At 40.4% G+C, this 27,245-nt stretch overlaps 3 protein-coding genes and 1 long non-coding RNA gene across 8 annotated transcripts in view; 1 reads left to right on the top strand and 3 right to left on the bottom strand.

Moving 5' to 3' along the window:
- rufy2 (RUN and FYVE domain containing 2) overlaps positions 1 to 21,903 on the bottom strand; it is a 37,525-nt gene extending 15,622 nt beyond the window's left edge. The window contains exons 1-6 of one of the 4 annotated variants that reach the window (XM_036136552.1): positions 21,458 to 21,903; positions 18,614 to 18,903; positions 3,346 to 3,519; positions 3,111 to 3,228; positions 821 to 922; positions 592 to 715 (exon numbers count right to left, since the gene is read on the bottom strand). In XM_036136552.1, the coding sequence (XP_035992445.1) occupies positions 592 to 715; positions 821 to 922; positions 3,111 to 3,228; positions 3,346 to 3,519; positions 18,614 to 18,689 (594 nt within the window). In that variant the 5' untranslated portion in view covers positions 18,690 to 18,903; positions 21,458 to 21,903. Of the gene's footprint in view, positions 1 to 591; positions 716 to 820; positions 923 to 3,110; positions 3,229 to 3,345; positions 3,520 to 6,740; positions 7,504 to 18,613; positions 18,904 to 19,294; positions 19,393 to 21,457 lie in introns of those variants that run through there. The other 3 variants (XM_036136553.1, XM_036136551.1, XM_036136554.1) reach the window with 3 other exon arrangements.
- Positions 8,335 to 13,753, top strand: LOC110367196. Its single transcript, XM_036136555.1, has 4 exons — positions 8,335 to 8,937; positions 9,302 to 9,442; positions 12,031 to 12,333; positions 12,591 to 13,753. Exons 1-4 carry the CDS (start codon positions 8,350 to 8,352, stop codon positions 13,650 to 13,652), a joined length of 2,094 nt encoding a protein of 697 aa, XP_035992448.1. The 5' UTR covers positions 8,335 to 8,349; the 3' UTR covers positions 13,653 to 13,753.
- Positions 13,842 to 15,390, bottom strand: LOC118562998. Its single transcript, XR_004930952.1, has 2 exons — positions 15,229 to 15,390; positions 13,842 to 14,575 (listed from the first exon to the last, which is right to left on the bottom strand). It is a non-coding gene; the product is annotated as an uncharacterized LOC118562998 (long non-coding RNA).
- Positions 21,904 to 24,216: 2,313 nt separating the features above from the next.
- On the bottom strand, positions 24,217 to 27,192 carry LOC105938985 (transcription factor Adf-1). 2 transcript variants are annotated; one of them, XM_012880965.3, is made up of 2 exons: positions 26,798 to 27,192; positions 24,217 to 25,022 (listed from the first exon to the last, which is right to left on the bottom strand). In XM_012880965.3, the coding sequence occupies exons 1-2, from the start codon at positions 27,143 to 27,145 to the stop codon at positions 24,696 to 24,698; spliced, it is 675 nt and encodes a 224-aa protein (XP_012736419.2). In that variant the 5' UTR covers positions 27,146 to 27,192; the 3' UTR covers positions 24,217 to 24,695. The 2 variants fall into 2 exon arrangements, with proteins under 2 accessions (XP_012736419.2, XP_021163464.2); XM_021307789.2 differs by having other exon boundaries at positions 26,888 to 27,192.
- Between the last annotated feature and the right edge of the window lie 53 nt (positions 27,193 to 27,245).

The following is a 27,245-nucleotide window of genomic DNA, read 5'->3' as shown; positions in this document are numbered from 1 at the left end:
TCCCTGTATCTCAGAGAATAGATTTTAAAATACTTCTGTTAGTTTATAAATCCCTAAATGGCTTAGCACCTAAATACATCACAGACTTGTTATCAGTGTATAAACCATCCAGACCACTCAGGTCTTCTGGCTCCAGCCTACTCTGCAGAACCAGAACCAGAACTAAACAAGGAGAAGCAGCATTTGCTCCACTTATCTGGAACAAACTTCCTGAATGCCTGAGTTCTTTTAAATCGAGATTAAAAACACATTTGTTTAGGATTGCCTTCGACTGTTGTAGTTAAACTGTTTTACTGAAACATCTTTGTAGTCAACTTTGTAGTCCAACCGTCTTTAATATTTACTTTTAGTTTTTAGTCTTCCGTGTTTTTTTTTTTACATTTTATTCCAACTGGCTTTTATTCTGTGTTATTTTCCTATATTTTAATCATGTGAAGCACTTTGCATTGTCTTTGTACTGAAATGTACTATATAAATAAATTTGCCTTGCCCTTTTTAGTCTGATTAACACTCCGTTTCCAGAGTTAACGGTAAAGGAGAGTGTAATAGTATCTATTTAGCTCTTTGATAGTGTTTAAACGCAGCAGTTACCTGTGAATCCAAGTCCTCGCCTTTGACACACAGGTTAGCGTCGATGACGTTCAGGCCCACCAGCAGGCCCACAATCACCGCTCCCTCCTCCTCCAGCATCAGCGCAGAGTCCTCGTAAAAATCACTGTGGATGAGGAATCAACAGATTTACACGGGGGTGCCTTTACCAAAGCCCTGCTTTCAAAACTACAGCGGCCAGACTGAGGCGCTTCCTTTTCCTGGAGTGTACCTGAGGAGGTCTTTCCGAGTGATGAGGAGTCGCAGGTAGTCGGCCAGCCGTTTCTGCATAAGGGCCAGACGAAGCCACGCCCTGGCTCTGCCCAGAGGAGTCCTGCAGGACAAAGTCGTGATGGATCTTAACGTCTGTGTTGTAACTTCACTAAATGCTAAACAGATTGAACTTTATTCAAAAGCAAAAACTGACAATACTTTTCAAATTATAGATTATTGATATAAACTTGCATCTTATTACTTTATAATCGTATGAAAAGTTTTTTTTTTTCATTAATTCAAGTAAAAGTAAAAGGGAAAAAAAAATCAAACATTGACAATATATATTAATTATACACTGCATTATATCCTGCATATTTAAAGAGCTCTTTTGACTATGGCTAACAGCAAATAAAAATGCAAAATTCAGATTTTCAGAATATTATAATTTATGAATAGAAAAAAAATTGATTTTTGACTTGACCAGCATGCAGTGACTGACACTCCCCACAACGAGGGGAAACCACCAAAGGTGTTAGGAGCTGGCTGTTCAGAAAGCAGCGTCCAAACATATTACCTGAAAGTTGAGTGGAAGGAAAAAGTGGAGCAGGAAGAAAAAAGTGCAAAAAGCAACAGGGATAACTACAGCCTTCAAAGGACTGGGGAAGTTCACAGGATGAAGACTATAGCTAGAGTCGGTGCTTCAGGAGCCACAACACAGACTAAAGGCTGCTTCACACAGCAGGATTTTTAGCCCAATTTTTGCCCCCATATCTCCATTCGAAGAGGCGCCGACTATCAGCGTGTCTTAAAATAATCTTAAGAGGTGTTCCTGCCATGTGTGTTGTGTTAAGAGCGATCTGGTCCTCAAATCGGGGATATTCAACATGTTGGATTGTCTTGCCCCGATATCCTAGCGTGCGTGGTGTCCCGAGGACAAACGAGCTCGCAGTCTGTTGAACGTGACGTGTAGCCAATCAGAAAGCGAGGTGAGGGGTTCCCAGAGAGAAAAAAAACACCCCAACTCGCCTCCATTTCATAGTGCAGCAAGCATAGAGCACCCCCGTCACGTTGTCCCTTCATTTTTATTGGTCTTGTGTAATATCCAAATTTTCTAATAAATTTAAGTGTGGGGTTTTTATTAGCTGTAAGCTAATGCAGCTAATATAATTTTTTTGTGTTTAATAATTCTATATTATATGTGATCTTTACTTCTTTAATTGAGTTTCTGAAATAAAGAAGATCTTCATTCATATTCTTATTTAACTCATTTAAAACCTCTCCACTAAGTTTCAGCTTTTACCCTCTGGATCCTGTCTGTTTGGAGTAACAGGTTTAGTTATTCCTAAATTTATCTCCCTCCTCAACTTAGACATGAGATTAGTTGGATTTACGGTTGAGGATCTGGTTCTTCTGCACTGATGGCAACTGTGCTTTTAAGCATTTCCAGCCACTCTTGATTTCTCATTTATGTTTCGTTTTTATCTTGAACGGATGTATTTAACATGGGAATTATATGAAATGTCTATTCATTATGTTTTTGATCACCGATTGGACTTTCATTTGCTTTTCATGGACAATTGTTGCTTTTTAATCCTGTCTTCAGTGTAATGCCTTCTAGTTAAATGTTGCCCTGTTTTAATAAATTTCTATTCTGACATGGTGTAAAATGAATTATCCATTAGGACATGAATTTGAATCTGAATCTTACGCTCAGGCTCATCTCTGCATTGTAGTATAAAGTTTCATTTTTTCCTGTTTGCAGCCTCTGGCGCGGACGTTGTTCTTAACGTTAGAGCGTGTGCCGCTCTGCTGCACGTCTTTCTGCTGACTCAGCACCAGCAAGGGAAACAAACCGTGCTTTCGGCAGACGAAGACACCAACTGTTCCTCATTTTGGTGGATCAGAGAAAGAATGAATATTTCTCACTTAGTTTCCTGTCTGGAGAATCCTCCACGTGTTTCAACTTCAAAATGCACCAAGGTCAAGAACATAAAAGCAATAAATGCATTACTTGTTCAAAAGGACGAAAATATTTCATGAGATGATTTAGACAAGCCCTTATGCTACGCTAACGTCAAATCTATCTGATGGCAGCATAATATTTATCTATTGTGTGTCTTTATAAAAAAAAGGGGTAACAGAGAAAGGAAGAAGTGAAGCTGAAAGGTGAAGTGAAAGTAAACAACACACAGGTACTTCCCTGAGCTGGCTCAGGTCACGGTCTCCTGTTACTCCTGCTTGCTGCAGATCAGCTGCCAGGCCAATTAGATCAAACAAGGGCGCGCGCACAGCAACTTAATCCTTACTTGAGCCCGGGCAGGTCTCGTACTGAGGCAGAGATCTCTGATGCTTCCGGGCACAGCTTCTCCACCAGCTCCAGAGGACCCCACAGGGACTTGTTGAAACCCAGGAAGGACTTCTTCACTGGAAAAAACAGGGAGAGACTTCTCAGATACGCACAGACGCAGACGAACGAGCGAGAATAAAGGTGGGGGGGGGGGTGAGACGACTTCCTAGCCTGCAGCATCCTCCCTGGCTTACCTCGGAGGCCGTGTTTGAGACAGTGCTCCATGACCACGAAGAACTGCTGCAGAGGCGGGTAGTCGGAGTCCAGCGTCCGGCCGAAGCTCAGCGCCGACTCAATCAGGCCTTTGATGCTGAGCTTCGCCATGTTCAGCAGGTTGGCTCGCTCCATGGCCATGGGGTCGCGCATGGCTGCGGGGAGTGGACAGTTCAGACATATGGGGTTACTTTTTACTACTGCTGAGAAATGCCGACATGAACGCCACCAGCTATGGTCTGGGTACCGGTATCAAGGTATACCTAGATCTAGTAACATTCTCCAAATGCCAGAAATGTTTGCGTTTAAAAGCCGTCCAATGAGGTACCAGAGAAGGCTGCAAAGTAACTTGCTGCTGCACACTCCACACTAACACAACTAGCAACAAAGGCAAATGTGGCTGTTTTTTTTTTAAACTAAAGCTTGTGCCATTTGTTTTATAATGCATCATATAATTTGGATTACTGATCACAATACAAAATAATTGATTGCCATATTTCGGTGTGTTCCCTTTTCAAAGGCTGACTCCACATCCTTAGGAAGAAAAGCCAGCATAGGTGAGGTGGCAGAAAGTGGAGGGGAAAAGGTAAAAGACTTGACCAGCTTCCATGGAAACTGCAGCGGTGTTTAGCAAACGAAAGAGGTAAGAGTCAGTGGATTTAGCCGAGACGTGCATAAAAACAACAGATACGCTGCTGCTAGGTGTCTGTAAAAGAGCCACCCGTCAATCCTTTTAAAACTAAACAAGATACCACATTACATACAGTCACAAAGGATGAAAATACATACTTTTATCAATGATAACATATTAAATATATCTTGTCAACTTTAAATTTTGTAGTGAATACTTACACCAGATTTTGGCCAACGTCTAACATGCCCTTTTTTTAGTTAAACATTTAAAAAAAAAGGGAGGGACTAGTGGCGATAAAAACATTTACGCTGAAACCAGTTTGAGGAGAAGCGGGCTCATTGATTAAAAATGAGGTGACGTAATGAGTAAAACATTTATTTTGAAAATCGGGACAAATTTAAGACTGTCATCAAGTCTACAGATAAATGAGAACATTTATTTTTAGACTTTTTTTTAGGAGCTCACAGAAAACCAGAATCTGATCATTGATATGGGAAATGGTGCGCCACCAATTATCTTCCTGGGTGAAACATGGCCGGAGAACAGAACATGTAAAGCTCTTATGACCAGAGAAAATAAATGAGCAAAGTGCTGTAAAAATCTTAAATATATTACAGCAACTTCAGTTAATGTCTTACCCTGACTTACGTTGCTTTTAGCCACTTACTCTGACCAGAAAAGCTTTATTCACTCATTTCTGAGCAGGAGTTTAACACAGGAAGATCATTGGTGGAGCACCACCTGCCTCCATTTTCTGGGTAGTCATTCATCAGTTTCTTCGCCGATCTTCACCCAATGCAAACTTGATGGTTTCAAGGTACCTGATCCTGACATGCTTTGGTCTCGTGGGCCCCTCTCAGCCTGGTTGTTAGCCTCAGACTCCGGGACCACCTCAATTTCTGCTTATAACCCTTTAATCTGCCTCGACCCCAGTCGCTCGAGGCAGATCACCGTTCATACTGAGCCTGGTTCTTCCTGTTAAAGGGGAGTTTTTCTTTCCACTGTCGCTTCATGCTTGCTCGATATGAGGGATTGCTGCAAAGCCATGGACAATGCAGACAACTCTCCCTGTGGCTCTACGCTTCTCAAGGAGTGAATGCTGCTTGTCAAGACTTTTTGACCAATCTGTATAATCTGATTAAATTTGACTTTGGAAAGTGCCTTGAGATGACATGTTTCAAGAATTGGTGCTATATAAATAAAATTTAATTGAATTGAAAAAAATTAACAGAACGTCTCTTAAGAAATCCTCAACCAACGTTGCAATCAACTGTGATCGCCTAAGGGTGCCATGCTTCTAGGTTTGAGTTAATGTGTAGCCAAACACTGGCAGCACAGAGAGCAGAGAGTCAGGAGGTAGAGCTGCAGCACCAAGCAGGGAGGCAGTGATTTCTTAGCAGCAAACGCAGCTACAACACGTAATGTAAACGTGAACTGGAAGCTTTTGTGACAGGAAACTGCAGAGGAGATTTAGTTTGTAGTTTGCTTTGTGAAATAATTACAGGAATTCACTAAATTAGAACCGCTTCTCAATGTGTTACAATAGCAGCAACGCAGCGCCCTGAACACATCACTCCCATACGGGGAGACCTGGTGGTGGGAGTCTTGGTCTACACTGCAAAATTAAAAATAAGTAACATTTTCTTAAAATGAGTGTATCTGTCCTTGATTTGAACAGGTAAATAAGATTACCTGCCAATGGAATAAGATTTGTGCACTTAAAATAGGAACAACTCATCTCCATCATCTTATTTCAACTGCAGGATGTCTAATTATCTTATTTTAGGGGTCAAAATACTCATTCCATTGGTAGATATTATTTACCTGCTCAAATCAAGGACAAAAACATAAATTTTAAGAACATTTTATTTATTTTTGCAGTGTAATGGTCGTTCTTTTATTTCCCCAGCAGAGAAAAGAAAAGGGAAGACTGTCAAGAGTGGATGGAAAGATAGATGCAACCAACCAGGGCGATCCTGGAGGAAAACCTGTCAGAGGCCGCAAAAGACTTGAGATTGAGGCGCTAGGTCAGCTTTGAGAAGAACAGGAAACCAAAACATGCAGCTGCAGCGGCAATGGCATGGTTTACCTAAAAATATATTACATGTACGGGTCAGAACACCTCAGTCAAAGCCTGTAACGAAATACAATCAACCAAAAACCTCTGCCTAGACTTAAAGGATGTTCACCTTCAGATCTGACCTGAGTTGGAGCTGTTTTTGCAAAAAAATAATGGATCCCCCAAAAAAAAGACGGCAAAGCTGGTGAAGACATAAAAGTGGTCAGTCCCATTCTTCTGATTTACATTTAGAAATAAAAATGTAAAACGTTTTCCCCCTTTGATCTGTACGATCCAACACTACGTTGTATTTGAGGTTGGAAAACGTGCATGGCGTAAGAATAGTTGTGCAACATAATGGTCTAAATAAGAAGCAAAAAAAAGTAAAGAAAATTGAAACTTGATATAAAATTACAAATAGTTTCTTATCACCCAGGTCAGTGGACTACATAGGCTCGTTTTTACAAGCAAGTTTGTGGTGAAAAAGTTGACAGGTTTATATTTAGCTGAGGCGTTTGTAGTTTAACCAGCTGGATGACAGAGCGTGAAGTGTGTCATTCTCTGCATCCGTGCATCATGTGAGGCCCTCGGCCTGGAGAGGATGCGGACAGCCGCGGCGTTTTCACCGCGCTGACCGTGAAAACTACACACGGCGAGACGGAGGAGTGGAATGTGCACCGTACCTTGGACGGTCCACTCCCCGGGAAGGGAAGCCCTGTGTTCCGACACTTTGGGAAGGACGTGAATGCTCCCTGAAATGGTCTCCGATGCTTTCCTGGCTAAAGCGAAGATGGGAGCCTGCCATCGCCCGTCTCCCACGCCGGCTCCCCCGCCTCCTCTCGCCGCCTTGTCCCCCGCACCTGACTTCTCCTCCTGGAGCCTCAGGATCCCGAACACCTGGCCTTTCTCCTTGCCGCCGTCCGCCTCCGACAGAGCCAGGTCGTGCTCCGCGGCGGCAGTTGCCATGTTCAGGTGAATGTTGTTAAAAATAAAAAAATAAATAAAAAACAACTAGCCGAGCTCCTTCGGTGCAGAAACACGCAGATTATCCCGATTCTTCGCCGTTAGTCAGCTAGAGATTCAGGCGGACTTCCCCGGGGCGAGCATAGCAGTAAAATGTCCGGGGATCCCACCGGTTCGACGTTGGCAACGGCTCAACCGAAAATAGAAATAAAAACCGGCAAAAGTTGCACCGCGCCCGGCCGTCGTCGGTGTCCCTACATGATGAACGCCTCTCCCCGCTGTTAGAGCGCAGCAAACCGGTTCCCGCGAAGGGTTTCTTTTCCGTACATCTCGGAGGTGTGCAGATTTGTTTACAGCCAGCTACCCAACCCGACAGCTGGCTCCTCCACGGTCCCGCTGCTGCTGCACCCTGTGAGGAGGAGGCGGCGTCCGGAGGCCCACGAAGCTCACAAAAGGCACCAAGCAGCACTACGTCATCATTTTACAGGCTGTCGGCAGTCTGTCGCCCCCTGCCGCTGGAAGTGGGAACTGCAGGGAGCAGCCCAGTGATAATTGTGGTCAATTCACCCCCTTTCACGCGCAACCTCATTCGAGATTTCTCCCCTTAGTATTTTCTGTTCATTTCAAATATGTAAAAATAAAAAATAAAATAAAAATAGTTTGAAACATTAACTTTGCTAAATGTTTTTTAACACCTTTAGTTGAGAGCACCTTTAAAATATGCGCTCTCAACCTAATGTTTAGACTTAGACAAACTTTATTGTCATTTTGTATGCACAGAGTACGGAGCCCCTAAAGGGACACCGAAGAGAAATAAAAAAAATAATACTTTCTCGTGCGCACCAGATTATTTCTCCTGCGCACCTATTAGTTTCTCGTGCGCACTTGATACTTTCTTGTGCGCACCAGTTTTAGTTTCTGGTGCGCACCTGATACTTTCTCGTGCGCACTTGATACTTTCTTGTGCGCACCAGTTTTAGTTTCTCGTGCGCACCAGATATTGTCTCTATCTTTCCGTCGATTCTAACGAGATGGCTGACGAAGAAGATTTAATAAACTTTTTGAAAACCCGAAATATACCCGACAATGTCGCCGAAAAACTGAAGGAAGATAAGGTTAGTTAATCAATACACTAGGTTTGCTAAACCATTAGCATAATATTTAATTACAGTGTTGTAATTCCATTTCAGTCGGTAAATTAGCAGTAGCACAGGACTCGCCATCACGCCTTACCTCTTCAATCAGATACTATTTCACAGCCCTTTTTCAATAATTAATAGTCTGTCTGTGTGATCTCCTTTTTAGATTGATATTAACGTCATAAATGTGATGACTGATGAGGAACTGGGACAATATATTGTGACATATGGAGACCGACTCGCAGTAAAAGCATTTTGTCAGCAAAGAAGTGAGACTTTCCAAACTGCAGGAGTGAAGTCCGCCCTCATGCAGCGAGTACGTCAAAAATTGACAGAACAGAGATCTGCTGAAAGCGGTAGACCACGGAGGTTTGGCAATCAATATGCCGCAAAAGATAATCGACGGGTTGAAATGGGATGGCTCCATTTTAACAACGGGGATTTTCACCAGGTTCGAACAAGACATGGAGGTGGAACAAGACATCTGAGTGTCCAGAAAAATATTACAATGGGGGAACTGTTGGAAATGGGAAAAGCCCTGTTCTTTCCAAACGGACAATCTCCCAAAGGATCAGTGGAGGATTTCGTCTTTGACATACGTGATTTTAGTCACGAGAACGTTCCTCTTGAAAGCACAGTAAACCAACTGTATGAGCAGACCAAAATAAAAATGCTGCGAATTTACACCTGCTCTCGAGGAAAGGAAAAAATACCTACTGATGACCAGTTTTCAGATATGTCTTCGGATTTTGAGGACACGGAGGACATGCAAAGAAAGGTAATCCTTCGTTCGCTGTTGTAACGTAATTCCAAATAAAAATAATGCAGTTGAAACTAACGCATTTAATAATTTATTGCTTTCAACCATTAGCCATATAACTGAATCACAAATCAATGAAAATTCAATTATTGCATCAGTGAAGTACATTTGAAACGTTTCTAAAATTCTTTAGTGGAACAACTGTTCACTTTTTCAGTGCTGTTGCTCCCGCAACGTTTTCTGCATGGCAGCGAAATCTTAAAAACGTGTTAATTAATACACAGTATGTATGAACAATGGTGTAAAGCCTGCATTAGCCTGCTGAATAATAAAACAGCTTTCCATGAAAAATTATACATCACAACTTTTTCATTTAATATAGACCAGGAGAATCCAGAGGCAGTGTGCAAGGAAACGAACAAGAAGAAATGAAAGATCAACCAATGATCAAAGGAATAACCCAGGGAAATCTACAGAGTCCAACGTGATACCAATTTTTTCAACAAGTGAAGAAGATGGAGAAGTAAGATCTAATAGTATTATTAAAATCACACAGTGTGATGATGCATATTTAGATTTCACAAACTATAGGCCGTAGGCCGGAATCTGTGTGATGACTTTTCGTATGAATTGTAAGCGGGCAACTTTCTTTCACTTGGATCAGTTGCTACACATAGCAGTGATCTCAAAACACCAATGCTCCCGTGTTTTCGCTTGCACGTTAATAAGTTATAGCCGATAGAAAAAATAAACCGTTGCGCTCAGGTCCAACTGGTCACGTGATTCGAGTTTTGCTGCTCATTTGCTGGTCCCTATCTCCATCTGTCAATGGGCGAGAGGCGGGGTACAACCTGGACAGTTCGCCAGTCCATCGCAGGGCAGAACTAGCCGAGACTTTGGCCCAATTTACTGTGATATCCCTAAGACCTGCTAGGATAGCACAGGGGCCAAACGATTTCTCTCCGCCAGAATTTGTATCCCCTGCGTCGGGAGAGTGCTTGAAATCAATCAAAATGTTAACCTCCAGCGTTGTGAAGTCTAAATATTTTTAATCATCACATTCTAAAAAAATAAAATAGATTTTTTGAAACTCCTCATAATGTTCTATTTTTAGAAGCGATATATCTCATTTTCTTTATATGGTTAATATCTTCATATGGTTCTTGGTTGAATTAAACTCTTATTAGATCTGATAATTTTGGCTGTCCCTTTATTCGGTGTTCATTTGATCACGTGAAATACGCTTTATATGATCCATTCATGCTGATCTAGCTAGCAAAAAAGAAAAAGAAAAAAGATAGGAAAGAAAAGTAGACAGTAGTAGGCTAAATGACCAATGACAGATGGACTGTATGTGGATTTTAGGTGGCTGCAATCACTTCAGGGTGTCGGGTCAGAACACTGAATGGATGTTCAGGTGCTCACAAGAATAAGAGGCGGAGTCCTTTAATGCAGTTCAATTAGTTTATCTGGATTTAAGTATCTGAAGATAGAGGTGCGTGTGTGTGTGTGGTTTGGTTCTATGGACGCACACACTGCAGATCCCTGAGCAATGTCTGCTCCGTATTGAATGCTGCGCATGTGGTGCGCTCAGCGTAGGCATTTGCAATTGCGGGGATTATCTTTTGTACAACCAGTGAGCCGTTTACTTTCCAGAACATGTTATATTGAGTGATAAATCGAGTTTTAACCGACATAGCAATCCCTTACGATTGCACTAACAAGTGTAACATTTTCATTTTTAACCCACTAATCGAACAATAATGTAACGACACCATTGCTATATTTAATGAAGAAAAGTAAAACATCTTAATTTCCACGCCTAATAGGTTGAAAATGAGGCGGAGTTGACTGGATTCATTCTTCCAGCTGAATGCGCTCCCGACGCAGGGGATGCAAATTCTGGCGGGGATAAGTCCTTTGGCACAAAGACACCTGCTATCCTAGCGCAGCAAGTTTTGGTGATATCACAGTAAATTGGGCAAAAGTCTGGGCTATGTCTGCCCTGCGATGTACTGGCGACCTGTCCAGGTTGTACCCCGCCTCTCGCCCATTGACAGCTGGAGATAGGTACCGGCACACCTCGCGATCCCAGCAAGGATAAGCGTGTTAGAAAATGGATGATGGACGGGTGAACTGGGCTATTTCTTTTTCCTTGCCATCAAGATCTCTGCCAATTGGCACCAGAAAATGCTGTTATTGGGCTTTCTTTGTCTGGAAACAGATGCAAACAACACCTTATGGGCGTAGCCATGATTAACTGGTTGAACTCGCACGGCTGACAATACAGCGATCTGATTGGCTGAGCGGCAAAACTGGAATCACGTGACCCCCTTGCACCGGAGCGCAACGTTCTTTTTTATCGGCTGTTACTTATTAATCTGCAAGCGAAAACGTGAGAACATTGGTGTTTTGAGATCACTGCTATGTGTAGCAACTGATTCCAGCAAAAGAAAGTCACCCCCTGACAGTTCTTTTCAAAGTTTTCTGGCAAAATAGTAATAAAACATCTTATTTTATAGTTATTATAGCCATAATAACATATGCCTGAGCACATCTGACATAATATATATATAAAAATATATATATATATATATATATATATATATATATATATATATATATATATATATATATATATATATATATATATATATATATATATAGTATGTAACTGATATTACATTATCACTTTTTAAGAAAGAGGGACCAGTTAAGCATTCCTTACCCAATGTAAAATGTACTAATGGTAATGTATGATGAGGCAGACTATTACATCAAATTCAGTTGTGTAATTTTATGTATTTTGCCACGGTTATTACAACATGCTATTAAGATGTTTTCTTACATTTAGAAGCCAATATTGTATTATATATAATGCACCAGATTACATAATGTTGCATTACAACCTGAGTAAAATCTTTTGAATCTAGGACATACACTGTGTTCATAGCACAGTGTGAGGTAATACCACTTTATGACAATGTCTTAAATCTGGAGATAGTAGAAAGACAACTTAATGTACTTTTTTTCTTTTAACATTATTTCAGAAATATAATGAAACATTTCACTATAAATCTACAGTATTGATTTTACTGTGTTTATTGACAGGCAGACAAATCAAGCAAGCAATCACAGTCACCTTCTCTTGAAATAATCCACAAAGAATTGCTGGATTCTTCATTTGAAGCTGCTGGATCCCATCCTCATGAAGGTGCAGACAATCCAGAAGCTGAGGATGACTGTTTTATTCTATCCCACAATCAAGATGAAGTTCTTCAGTGTACTCCAGTTGTGGCTATTAATGCATCTGCTGAAGATTTTGAAATTCAGTTTGGGCCAGTTTCCAATCATGATGAAGAGAGTCTAGACTCCACCCTTCTGTGGAACCAAGATGACATTAACTCCTCTCAGGTAAATATAAAAAAACTTTCAAAACTATTTTTTGTCTCTGCCTCTCTTTCTAGTATATTTTGTCTCTTTTAGATTAATTCATTAGCTATTTAAAACTAAACAATATTAATAAAAGTAAAGAATTCCGTATTTAAATTTGATTTATGTTCAATCATTTTAAAAAATATTAATTTAGAAAAAAATCCTGATTCAGCAAGTACTTTACATGTTGGCTATACGTTTTTGTTAAAGTTGAATACTCTTTTTTTATCTTACAGCATTCAACACTAAATGATGGAGCTGCATCATTACACAGTATCTTTGCACAGCCAGGCCAAAATGACAAAGAAATACACTGTGTTCAGATTAGACGAATTAATGTTGTTAGTGATCTCATAAACATTTTTATGGAACCAGCAGTTATGAATGTTCAGCTAAAAATGGAACTCACAAATGAAAAAGCTTTTGACAGTGATGGTGTGTCAAGAGAGGTGTACTCAGCTTTCTGGGAACGTTTCTTAGAGCTGTGTGAGGGGGAGGATGAACGAGTACCCAGGCTTCGACCAGACTTCACTGAAAAGCACTGGGAAGCGGTTGGAAGAATTTGGTTGAAAGGATACTTGGACCACAACATCATACCAATCCAATTGTCTCCAGCCTTTATCCTCGCCTGCTTTCAGGGGGTTAGTTCAGTGGATGAGGAACTGCTGATGATGAGCTTCCATAGGTTCATTTCAGCACATGAACGGCTGACAGTAGACAAAGTTCTAGAAGGAAACTTGGATGAAGATGTTGAGGAAGACTTGCTTGACCTATTTTCAAGGATGGGCTCACACAACTTGCCTACTAAAGAAAATGTGCAGGCTTCCCTTTCCACAATTGCACATAAAGTTCTTCTTCAAGAACCAAAATTTGTAATAGACAGTTTTCACTCCTGTTTTTACAATGCGGTGCCATCACTAGCCAGCAAAGAAAATATTATTGAACTTTACGAGTCAAAGAGGGCAACAAACAAAAAAGTAGCCCAAATGATAAAACCATCAAGTGAAAGCCTAAATTCACAGGAGCAGACAGCTCTAAACCATCTATTGAGGTATGTTCGAAGCATTGACCAAAAAAAGTTAGAAACGTTCTTGCGCTTCTGCACAGGGTCCACAGTGCTATGCAAAGACACCATTGAAATTACGTTTAATAGGTTATCTGGCTTAAATCGAAGAGTAGTGGCACACACGTGTGGAGCTGTCCTTGAGCTGCCATGCACCTATGTGTCATACCCGGAGTTTAGAACCGAGCTAGACAACATCTTGGCAGGGGACTGTTTTACAATGGACATTCTGTAGCATTATGCCCTTCAGTGTTATTGTCCTTTAACTTTGAGTTTGAAAAAATGTGAGTGGAGAGCCAAGGGCAACACTGGAAAGAAACATTTTTTATTTAAAAAATAATTGCCTGTAAAAAACACAATGCTAGTCAAAGTTATAGGACTATTACGTCACACCACCTTAAAATAAAGTAGAAGTAAAAAAAAGTTCAGAGTCTGTTTATGTTTATTTTTGACAGCTCTACAACGCAAATTCTTGATTCAAAACAATGATTTAGTTAATCACAGTAGTTGATGTTTCTGTGGTAAAAAGTTAACTTCTTTTCTTTTCATCATAACTTTCAGTTTTGTTCAGAAGATTTTCATATCCAAAGTAACATTTTGAGTGTTGTGTGAACAGATAAACACACATTGTTCAACTTTTCACTGGCTTTCTTTATGAATAAAGGTCAGGTTTCTGAATAAACTGTGGAAAAAAGGAACTATATTTGCCTTATTTAATAGGCGATGTGTCATGTCAGTCATTTCTAAAAGAAAGAAACACAATCTTCTAAGATAAAAATTATTTACAAAGATACTAAACAAACAGGATGACCATTTGTAAGTCACTACAACTTATAGACTAGTTCTAATACTAGTTCGCAAATGCAAGTACAGATCAATTGCTTGGAAACCATCAGATGGGAGCTGCAAATGTGACTCTGCCATCAGAAAGTTGCAGAGATTGTTGATGTCTGTGTCACATGGTGTTGCTTGTCGAAAGGCACAGTTTGTAATGCATAGCTGTACATCATCACTGTTTACTGGTGAAATGCAATCTCTGGTTGAGTAGAGGTCTGGAAACATGTACATAACTTTAGGTCGGCCACTTGGTACTCTGTAATTTTTTGATGGTCGAATAATATGTGAATCCCACACAGAGGTCATCTCATCCAACTCATCCTGACAAAACAAGGAACATAGAGTGAAGTCAGTAATGGCGTCAGAAAATCTGTCCTTATACATTTCATTTTAGTAAGAGAAATTATTAACTTAGAAAAGAGACGATAAGAATCACATCATTCCCTAATTCGCAGTACATGGACATCATTAGTCTCAATTTTAAACAAATAGGAATAAAATGCACTATTGCATAATATCAGGCAACCATAAAAACAATAGGGATAGTAAGGCAGTCGTATAGAAAAAGTTTGCTGCAATATTAGGAATAGGCATGAGTGAATGGCTGGAAATTTGCAACACAAACGTGATTATTTGCAGAAACTGCATATCATCCGTGCACCTACACCCAAATTTCAACTTTGCCTAATGCTGCTGTAGGGTTCTGCGGGCTGCGCCGGTCAGGGTGCAGCTGTTTTCCTCCCTCTCTCTCCGCAGGTGGTTTCTGATGAGCGGGGAGGTGCCGAGCAATAGGTGCTCGACCATTATAATTTTGGTCCCTGTTTTTAATTCATTTGCTTTCTCATCAAATGTGCTGTTCAAAGTTTACCAGCCGGTTCAAATCAGGTTTGTCATTTTTTATCACTCTGGAAATAATGCATACAAAGCTGGAAAGTTTCTTAATGTAAAAGAACCAAGATAACTCTGAGTCTTACCTGTATGATGCCCAGGAAGCAGAACTGAACAAGGCTTTTGTCCAAATATTCACCGTTGTACAAACCACGATCCTTAAGATCAACCAACAGAGAAATATAGAACTCCATTGACTCCCTCCTGAGGAAACCCCACCAGCTTTCAATTCTCTGGTTTGATGTGCTTGCCCCCTCTATATAGCTTGTCAATGTCAGAGTCATCCTGTATATCTCGCCGCAGAAAACGTTGGAAGTCTCTCACTCTGACATTCTCCGTGCCCCTGTCACCTCTGACGATCCTTGGGCAGCCATCTGTTTTCTTAACTGCGTCCATGAAGTAGCCTCCAATAATCTTTGGGTCACTGCTGGTGGTGAACGCATTCATCCATATGATTTTCCTAGAAAATCCATCAATGCAGCCATTGATGCAGATTCCAAATGGTTTCAGTTTGTCATAGGAGTCCAAATGCCATATGTAATTCGGCCCCTTTGCAAAGTAGCTGCGCCGATGAAGACGTCTGGTTCTCCTAAGTTCCACACCTCTTGGATCAAGTTCTTTTAATATAATACGGACCTCTTCTTTCTTTACCTTAAGTCCATTTTCCAGACATTTTGTAAACATCCATCTATATCCGTTCAGTTGACCAGTCGTTTGCAGCTGTGTTTGAATGAATCCCACAACATATTCAAGGTTTGTATATCCTTTGCGCCGAAATAGACCACAGGACTTCAGGATACGTTTTATGTGACGTTCAGACACAACATAACTGTGACGTCTTGCAAGCAATGCAGCAATGTCTTTGTATGGTAGCCCAAACTGAAAATATAGTGCAATTAGTTCATCTACATCCATTCTAATGAACACGGTTGTCCGAAATACTCATGCGATCATGCGAGAAACTAAGTGGTGCGCACGAGAAAGGATCTGGTGCGCACAAGAAACTAAGTGGTGCGCACAAGAAACTATCTGGTGCGCACGAGAAACTATCTGGTGCGCACGAGAAACTATCTGGTGCGCACGAGAAACTAAGTGGTGCGCACGAGAAACTAAGTGGTGCGCACGAGAAACTATCTGGTGCGCACAAGAAACTAAGTGGTGCGCACGAGAAAGTATTATTTTTTTATTTCTCTTCCGTGTCCCTTTAGGGGCTCCGTAACAGAGTGCGTACAGAACGAAAATTCATTTGCATACAGCTTGGAATTTCAGTGAATTGCAGTGGATTCCAGAATAAAGTAGCTTTGCAGGATAATAAAGTAACATAGCAGGAAAATAAAGTAACTTTGCAGGATAATAAAGTAACTTTGCAGGATAATAAAATAACTTTGGAGGACAAATGAAGTAACTTTGCAGGATATAAAGTAACCTTGCAGGATAAAAACGTAATTTTGCAGGACATTCCAGGATAAAGTGCACAGTGATTTCACAGTACAGCAATTTAGATGTAAGCAATGCAGGTTTACTGTAGCTATTTATAAAAAGACCTCCAAAGTCTCACATTAATTAAGCATAAACGTTTCCAGTTTTAGATCTGTTAAAATCACTTAAAAAAAATCAGAAATGCATCAGGGACGGTTCAAGAGTGGGGCCAACAGGGGCCAGGGCCCCCGTACAACTGGTCCTGGACTAGGGCTGGGTATCATCTAGGATGAGCCGATTCGATACGATTCTCGATACATAGCTCAGCTTGATTTGATTCCAATATCGATATTTATTACTTTGAATTAATGCTCAGTGATTCAATCACCAAAATCAGCCAAATATTATGTTTATGTTCTATTTATTGATCACAGACATATTAACAGGAAAATAAAGTGCATTTGCTTCAATGCATTTAACGTGTCACAGAAACCAAAAATGTGCCCAAACATCTGATTTTAGGGTCAAAGGAGCTTCTAAAATCCTGTCGGCCGTTCCACAAATTCGTCTCACTCGCTCTCCTTCGCTGTGAACTGTAATGGTTGCGCTGTAATAACGCCCCCTAGGGTCTTCGGTTCTCCACAATCACTATCAAGCTATTTCTGGATAATCTTCACCTAAACTAGTGCACTTTCACATCTCCCACAGGTGCTGGGTCCCAGGTATTAAGTGTTCACTTATATACAGTAATCTTGTAATTTATTTATTTATTTATTTATGTTCTTTCACTTTCTTTTTTCAAATATCACATTACACATGTCAGCTTACATAATAATATATATGATTTAGCAATGGCATCTAGGTGTTATTCGAGTGTATCTGTTGCTTTATGTCTGTTGGTTGTGCTGTTCTTTTTGTGTCTCTTTCCAGGTGATGGAGCAGACAAAGAAGGTTTTATCATTCTCTCCCTTTTATCTCCTCTTTCTTTCACCTCTACTCTTTTTTTTCTGTTCTTTCACTTTTTGTTCTTCCTTTACTCTCCCATTGTCATGTCCATATAATTTGAAATTCTCCTTGCAGGAATCATAATAAAGCTATTTACATGCATAAATCAAGTGGAGCACTATGGCGAAAGCCGTTTGCTCCACTTGTAAAAGCAAAATCTGTCGAGCTCTATCTGGCATTGAGACATCAATTCCTATTGCCATATTGGTAGACAGGACACTGGGGAAAAAAAAAAAAAAAAAAAAAACGCCCCCTAGAGGTTGGGAGGTATATCGATATTGAAAGCCAGAATATCGATATTAAATCGTTTTTAAAGATATCGATATTAATCTTTATATCGATTTTTATGCACAGCCCTATCCTGGACCCTGTTATGTCCTGAAGACATGATAAATAAATTTTTGACGACGATATATGCTAACAAAGATACCATAACTGACATAACTGTATATGTGAACGCACTGTATATACCTCATGCACCTTTTCCTCCTCTTGGCACCTTCTTTTGATTATAAGTGCCGAAGTGACTCGTGAATTTCTCCACTGTGAGATCAATAAAGTCTACCTTATCTTATTTTAAAAATTAAGCTGTTTCCCGTTTTGCTCCAGCCGTTTTGAGATAGGATCAGGGGTCCGCAACCACCCACAATTGGCTCTTTGGCTCATTAATATATTAAACGATGAAATATTGACCTGTTTAGTTTTTTTCTCCCAACCTTTGGTTCTGTGCCCCCATGAAAAACACACCGGCCCCACACTTGCCCCTTTGCTAAATTTGGTGTAGAAGCGTCACTGATTTGCATCGTTTCCCTTAGACTTTTTAAATTATATCTAGATATGACATATTTTGGAGGTCAACATCAGTCTTATAAGGGTGGCTGGTGCTTGCATCCAGGGAAGGCTGCAAGTTCCTTGGTTGAAATCCCCACAGACTGCCACTCTCTGCCCCTGAGCAAGACCCTTAGCTCCACAATGCTCCCAGGCACCACATAGTAGGAGTCCACTGCAAAGGGATTGAGTATAACTAAATGTAAAACTTGGGCCTACCTTGACCGTAAGCTAAGCGCTCCATGCTCTCACTGTGAGTGATGCCCCAGCGATGCAGACTCTGAGGGGAGTACATGGTGAATGTCTGGCCACTGTCTCACTGACAGGTGTTCCTGAGTCTTGAGGTATTGTGTTTTGGAGTCGATTCTGCAGAATTACCACAGGGAAGTGAGGTTTTGGTGTTTGTTTGATAGCCCAAATGACCCTTCCTCCTGCACTTTGGAGGATTGCTGCAGTCCAGTTTGCTCAGCTTTGTCCTCAGACACGGGATGTGCTCAGGACGGTTGGATCTGTGCAAAAAAAAAAGGTAGACAGTTCAGATGGATCTAAAACAACAGGAGCCACACTGCAGATTTGAATAATATTGGCTGGTCTGATGAATAAAAAAACATTGATTCAGATTGAACTCATGATATACAATTAAAACATCCAGGTTGTCAGTTTCAGGCCTCAGCAGAGAAATGCTTCAGCAATAAATTAATCCATTATAATTTTATAAAATGAAGGTTTGACAAAATGTCAGAATTTCTGGCTATCAGGCTGCTATTGTTCAAGGTAACAGACATCATTGTGTATTCTCTTATCAATAAAACACACCCTTCACATTCATGCTGCTTTATCAGATTCAAATTTTCTAAAAAAATGACAAACAAAAAAGTCCAGAGTGTGACCACTACTTACTTTTACTTTTCATAATGAATAATCCAATGGGGCTCCACTTTGCCCCTAAGTGCCTGAAACCCTTCAATTCCTCTAGCTCTCCAGTAAACTGACACTATTACAGAGTGTAAACTGTGAGACAAGCCCTGTGTCACTCTTCCTCTGCTGTGGTTTTTCTGTTCTCTCCAATTCTAATCACTTAAGGCTGACCAGGGATCATATGACCAGTTGAGTACACTGGCCCTGGAGCTGCTTCTGTACTGCCTGTGTTAATTCCTTAAAAAGCAATTTAAAAAAAATATGTATTGCATTCCTTATAATAAGTCTCTCAGCTTTATCTTTTTGAATCTTCCCCGGGGGAAAATAAACCAGATACTTTATAGCTGCATGTCTTTGTTAAAATGGCCCAGGCCCAGACGAGGCAGAAATAGGGCTTTCATATACCAAGCTTTTCTTTACAAACCCTTGTTCAGACAACTCGTGGTCTTAGTAGTATCTCTAAACCGAAAACAGGCAACCTTCAAGAAACAACAACTCTCTCAGTAAACAATGCTACCATACAACAGAGGAAACAACATCCCTGTTGTACTCCAGTGCGCTTTAAAATATCTTTCTTCAGCAGCTTGTTTCAGAGGTAGTAGTGATACACACGTTCAAGCTAACAGACTTCTGTAAAATCAACCAAACCCCCCTTAGATATTTATCTGTGGCCCAGATAAATATCTAATGTTTTTTTATTTAGATGTGAAACATTCATTATTCAAGATATCAATTATCAATAATAATTGTGCAATATTTTTTCATTCTCTTCTGCTTCACAGCTTTACCTTAAATTTGCTTTTTTTTTTATTCATATTACTTCATCTATGTGTGACTCTGGTGTATCCTGTCTACGTGTTTTTGCCACCGTCATACCCAAATTTCCCCATTGTGGGACAATAAAGGTATTTCTATTCTATTCTATGCTATTATATTCTAAAGTTCTACATTTCAGAAATCAAGTTTCCACACATAAATGGCTCGGGTGACATCACAGACGGTAAAAAACTGGAACGTTTCAGAATCGGTGTGGATTTATGACAAGTCATCTGTCCTCATTTTGTCTGTTCTGACTCAGCCTTACACACATCTCGTTGGTTTTGTTCTTTTTCTCTCTGTAAGTCTCAGAACAAATATGCAAAAAGTGGCAGCAAACAGCAGCATCGTATAAGATATAGGATAAGAAAAACCTTTATTGTCCCAAAACGGGGAAATCTGGGCGCGACAGTGGCCAAAACACATAGTCAGCGTTACGCGCTAAATCAATAATAGAACATCAAGCTAATCTAATCTAATGTTAGCTCTAAAACAAGAGAGAATGAACTAATCAGGCAAAAATTAAAGTCAAAATGAAGCCAGAGGAAGTATTGCACAGTTATAGGGTGTTAGGTATTGTGCTAATCTAAATAGAAAATAACTTACTATGTAGATAATCCTACTGAATTGTAATGTAGCAGAAAATGAAGACTGATTGTAATAACCAGTTGTATTCTGCATGCAGACATTCCTAAACCTCACATAAAAGCTGAAAAAGTCACAATCCCATAGACATCTTGGAAATAACAACAATATACTATAGATAGTTTTTTTCCTAATGCATATTTATTGAGGACCTGTTTATTGATTTAAATGTTTAACAAATTGTTTATGTTTATGGCCTCTATACACTCATCTCTGAACCACAGCTATACATCCCACCACTCACCAGAATTGCACGTGTTTCTATAGATCTTAATCTCTAAGGAACAACCTTCTAAATAAGAGACAGCTAAACCAGCCAATCGCCGAGCAGTGCAGGAGGGCTTTTATTTCCACCAATGGGTGTGGGATGCTGTTTCATCGTAGTAACCTGCCTTCCACGGTGCAGCAAAGCTGCAGATAGTGCTGTTATTCTAAATCACTCTGAGACAGCATGCTGGTGTAGTTCTAATCATAATTTGCACAGACAGCTAATCTCTACAGATGACATCCAACATGTTACAAACATATAAAGGACATATTTCAGCAGTATCAAAACAGTAGGAAATTGTGTGTGTGCAAAAGCGGCAGTTTTTTCCCCCCCAACTTCTTGCATAATGCTAAACTCAACCTAACCGGGTATAAATGCATACATACACATGCTATTGTGCAGTCACTGTCTCTCACCTTAAAAGGAAGAAGCACAGAAATGCTCATCACTCGCACAGTAGTGTGAAAACTGGGCTGGGCAGGGTTGATGTTCAGCAAAGATGTAATGCATCCAGTGGCACAAGATAAAAGCAGCAAATAGCAGCTCTCAGACGTCCCACTCTAGGCACGTCTGCCTCGATAAACAAAAACTGCCATCTGTCCATCCATGGCTGCAGCGTCACTGAAGAGTTCCTGCAGCTCAGAGGCAGCGAGCTGGTACACGCTCCGGGGATATCACCGACAGAATCCACAACCATCACCCCACACGGCACCCAATGACAAGACAGCAGGGAGGATGAAAGAGGGGAGGGGTTCGGGAATAATATAGGAGGAGGGAGGCTTGTAGGGGGAGAACTACAGCAAAGAGGCGATGGGAGTGACGCTGCCTTAAAGAAAACACAGAAAAAGGGAAAACAGCCAGAGATGCATTCCCTTCTTCTTACATGGAAAGTCTCAGGCTAGCAGAATGCTTGAATGAAACGCAGAGAGTGATGAATGAAAACGCCACACCCATTGCCGGCCAATGGGGAGGGGAAGGAGAAGGAGGGCCTTGTGAATGCAGTGAAACGATTGGCTTGTTTTGAAGTGAATGACTGTGCAGCTAACAGTGCAGCTGCTGGTGAAGATTCTCAGTCATCCAGGTCATGGTCATTCCAAAAAAAGTAAAAAACAACGCAACTGGACTTGTTTTCCGTAGTAGACGACGTTTCGCTTCCTCTCCAGGAAGCTTTCTCAATTCAAAAAGTCTGGAGTAATGTGGGGTAACAAGCTTTATACCATTGCCAAACAAAGGCCTTGTAACGACTTAGATAACATGCAAATTCAACCGAAACAGGTCCACCCCTTAGTAATAACTACTACTAATAACTTAATTACTAAGTTATGTTTGTTTTTTACTTTTTTTGGAACAGTGCAGCTGGAAAATAACCCCAATAAACAACCAGTATCCCCAATAAGAAAAGGCTGCAGGAAAGTGCGAATAGTTTTGAACCACACTGATGCTACTTTTACACACGTCTATGGAGAACGTAGTTTATGTAATGGAGGTTTTGTGGTGGTAGACAAAGTCATTTGTAAGAATAGAAATCCCAATCCCCATATCAAGAATTAAGAACATGAGAGACATAAGGGCTTAAAGAGGAAACAGAGACGTTGTCAAGGCCTCACTTTTTTTTTTTTTTTTTTCTTTTTCTTCATAGTAGGTACACCTGGTCTGGCGTTCTGTTAACTGTGACATCATCCAGAGAAGACAGATCACCCGCTACTACCATCTAATGTAGAACAGATTACTGGATCATTGTGTGCTTCTGTGCTTTTTTCTCTCTCTTGTTGTGTCTCTGCTCTGTCTTCTCTAACCCCCAGTCGGTCGAGGCAGATGACCGTTCATACTGAGCCCGGTTCTGCTGGAGGTTTTCCTTCCCGTTAATGGGGAGTTTTTCTTCCCACTGTCGCTTCATGCTTGCTCAGTATGAGGGATTGCAGCAAAGCCATGAACAATGCAGACGACTCTCCCTGTGGCTCTACGGTTCCCCAGGAGTGAATGCTGCTTGTCGGGACTTTTGAAGCAATCAACTGGTTTCCTTATATAGGACATTTTTGACCAATCTGTATAATCTGACCCAATCTGTATAATATGATTGAACTTGATTTTGTAAAGTGCCTTGAGATGACATGTTTCATGATTTGGCGCTATATAAATAAAATTGAATTGAATTGAACTGGTGATCTGTGTGATTGGGGCTGAGACCTAAACGGGGAGCAAACTCTGAGATATTTGATCTGAGGAGCACAGTCCAACATACAGCTAAGATACACAGCAAACCATCAAATTCCCAGGTCTACATTTTGGTCATACATGACCAAAGCTTCTTCTTCCACGTTTGCCGCCTGCCTCCCCTACACGGCTTGTGGCAAACTGCAAACAATAATCATCTCAACTTTCTTTTACCAATGGCTGTCTTCTTGACTCTTTCATAAAGGCCATATTGGTGGGGTAAATAATTCATAGATGTCCTATCGATAAGTTGACCCACCTGAGCTGTACATGTCTGTAGCTCCTCCAGATTTCCCCACAAGGCTTCTTGGCTGCTTCTCCCAAAATTACAACGTCCATTTAGGTGAATTACCACGTTTTCATAGGTTTGCAGTTTTAAGTGAATGGAGTGAACAGAGTTCTGTGGCTGCTTAAGGCGTGGGATATTGTTTTGTAACCTAACCCTGCTTCAAACGTCCCTACTACTTCTTCCCTGACTTTTCTGGTGTGTGTATTGGTCTTTGAGATGCTGCTTTTTCAATAATGTACTTTATTAATTGTTCATTACAACTGCTATTTGCTAATTGTGTAATTTCTGAAACCAACTGGTCACATTTTACTTAGGGGTATCAGAGTAAAGGAAACTCACTGCATGCTTTTTCAGATAAAAAAAAGAAGCATGCATCATTTTCCTTCAACTTCAGAATTATGCAATTTTTATTCACCACAAAATCTCTAATAAATACATTGAAGTTTCTTGTGTTATCTTGGAAAAATGTGATAAAGGGGCGTGAATGCTTTTGCAAGGCACTGTATATGTCCGAGTGAAAGTTTTTCCTAATATTATGGGTAATTACTAAAAAAGGTAACAACGATATACACATGTAGTATCTCATTAAAGTGAAATATAAAAATACATATGTAATGTAAAACAGTGGGGGGATCATTTATGAAGTAGTTTGAAACTTTTGATTACTAAAAACTTAATGACATTCTAACATGTCGTCTGGATTTATCTGGAGAGACAGAATCCTTTATAAAGTGTAACCCGTGCAACATTGGCGCATGTGTGCTCTACTCTTTAATTTTAACGTGTCTAGAGAAAATCCACTTAATGCTTTGCTCAACACAAACAGGACAACTGTGTAGGAGTGCTGGGGATGACCCAGCGTGACTCCTTCCTCGCTGACACGGTCTTGTTGAAAAACTAGAACAACTCTAGATACATAAATAAACAATAAGTTTGTCACAATGACAGTCTTCATCGGTTAAAAAGGCAGCCAAACAGAATCAAGATGTGACTTTTCTTTCTTTTTGGCCAAACTTAGAACATTCTAAGTAATAATAATAATAGTAAAAATAATAATACCCAAAATAATTATCAACAACTCATAACAGTATTTACACGCTGACTGTCTGTGAGGGACTGTGTAGTTGTCGTAAATGATCCAGACCCAGATTTCAGTCCTCAAACTCTGCTGCATAAAGCACCTGCTGGAACTTCATCCGGACCTCCATCCTTTTTTTGATGGTGAGCCTTTTCAATGAGGGCAAGAGACTGAGCAGAAACAGTTCGTCTTCATCCCTGAAACTGCTGAACGCATCTGCAGAACTTATCTCAGTTTCTGTGGTCGTTTGTCTTCTGCGTTTGGGAGGTTCGGAGATCTGGTGGCAGCTTGTTGTGGGCTCTGAAGTAGCAAAACTGGTAGTGACAACAGGGAGGGGATCAAGCAGCCTCTTCTTATCTTCCTCTTGCTCTTTTTCCAGGTCATCTGCTCTTCCAGTTGTCTGTGTGCCACAAAAACATTGATTAGTTACTGTTTAAACAACCTCAATCTAAGGGTTTTTTTGTTTTTTGCTTTTAACAAAGTCATCCTAGCCACAGATATCCAAGTCTTTTCACGGGACATGCTTAATCTGTCTAAAACATCAGGAAAATAACATATTTCACCAGGATTTTTACATATTCAGCAAAAAAAAAAAAAAAAAATCTTTTTATAATTTTCAAATATTCCATTTAACACATTTTCAGTATTATATTCTGGTGCTATATCACCATCTTAATCTAATTAGTACAGAAATGGCACATTATATATGAAATAAAGAGACACAGTGCATGTAACAAAGAGCTGTGACAGAAACATTCTTACATTTGTCAATATTAGCCAAAAATCTTAGCATGTACACATTAAAAGTTGTGTACATGCTGAATTCAAACTCTAGCTCTACACATTTGCAATGCGTAACTTATACTTTCACAGGAGGGACTGCTGAGAAGCCGATGTCTTGATGCAAATGGTTGGATCTCCCTAGGTAGATACATTTTACCCACTGAATTTGATTGCATTGTAATATTTATAGAAATTGTAACGTGTGTAACTGATTTGGAATCGGTCTATATGACTGGATTGCATCGGTCTGACTTATTATTTGTGCATGTCTGAAAATAAATTGGAGCGGCTTATCTCGTACAGTGTCTCGACAATTGAGATTCAATATTAATAAACTGAATTAATTATATGCAATTAGAGCCTCAAAACCCAGATTTGCAGATTTTGTTGAGCAGCATGATATATTGAATTAAAATTCGATTACAGCTGAATAGTTTGCCATAACCCAGCTGCTTGCATGCTAATCTTAGTAGAATTTCATATTTCAACTCCCAATGATAAAAATATATGGGGAGTGAAATGGTCTTTAACTGGTCCTGGTAGAGCCGATGTACATTTTTAGAGGCTGAATTGCAAAGGAACCCAGAAATTGTAATGACAGAGAAGAAAGAGAATAGTTAGGAAAATGTGAATTAATTATTGTCATATCAAAATTCACCAATGCTATTGTAATTACAGGTGTTCTCGGTATTATTAATCTCAATATGCAGCTTCACATAGTCATTTTAGTCATAGTTGTTTAAAATCTTAAAACAATAAAATAATTACATTTATGTATTCAGCGCATTTTAAGAACTAGCATTTTTACTGTACTGTAACGCAACAGAGCAAATCTTTAAGTGTGCTTTTCACATCTTTCGTTACTTTGATCTGAATAAATACTTTGATAGTTAGTTTTGTGTAATATCCAGGATTTGTTATATGATCATATTTCATTGCTTAGCTCTTCCCATCTACCGATGTTAGCTTTCCAGGACCATTCATCTTTTTTAGTTGGTCCTTGTCATTTGATTTCTAGGCGTGTTTTCGTTTAGCTGCAGCTGATTTAAAACATATTTTGAGCATTGTGTTAAATGTATAAAACAGATGGAAATTTTGTATGCAATAGCCTCCAGTACAAGTACTAAGAGTTGAAATGGAAAGGTTTTGTTGACAATGAAGGATTTTCAAATGAGGGCTTTTGTTTTGAAGGAATGAAACCGGATGTTGCCGTTGTCAGCCGAACAAGCGTCTCCTGCGTGTTTGGTTACGACGAAGATCGGGTGTTTCCGTGTCGTTTCGTTTATTTCTATACGATTAATGGGCAAACTGAGTCTGGGTCCGCGTTAGAGTGAAATGTCAGCAGGCGTGTATCTCTGAAAAGCGCAAACGGGCTCTCTAAGCTGAATCCACCTCCTCTGGCTCCCCAGCGCCTCCTCCGACCTCCGCCCGCAGCTTAACATGTGCGGTGAGCCAGGCCAGCTGGCTGAACAGCCCCGGCACCTGCATCTCCCACGGGATGTCGCTTTCGTCCTGCTGGGGGAACTGTCTCCTGACCAGTCGCTTCCTCGCTTTGCAGAACTTGTCGCGCAGGTTTTTCCACAGCAGCTTCACTTCTTCCTGGGACTTCCCCATGGCGGCCCCGATTTCTTTCCACGCGGAGTGTCCCTTCACGGTGTTTCTGTAATCCCGGCGCGACTGGTCGTAGAGGTTCGGGTGTTCGCGCACCAGCTCCGCCAGCTTCTGCTCGGTGGCGTTCATCGCGGCCCTCAGATCGCTTCACCGCGTTCGCCCGAAGAAGACGACCCCCAGAAAGACTGGGAGACGGAAGTGCGAAGCTCAAAGGAATTAAAAAATAAAA

Source organism: Fundulus heteroclitus, chromosome 4, assembly GCF_011125445.2.
Source record: "Fundulus heteroclitus isolate FHET01 chromosome 4, MU-UCD_Fhet_4.1, whole genome shotgun sequence".
Classification (NCBI taxonomy): domain Eukaryota; kingdom Metazoa; phylum Chordata; class Actinopteri; order Cyprinodontiformes; family Fundulidae; genus Fundulus; species Fundulus heteroclitus.
The sequence above is the reverse complement of the archived record's forward strand: the minus strand, read 5'-3'. Positions and strand labels throughout refer to the sequence as shown.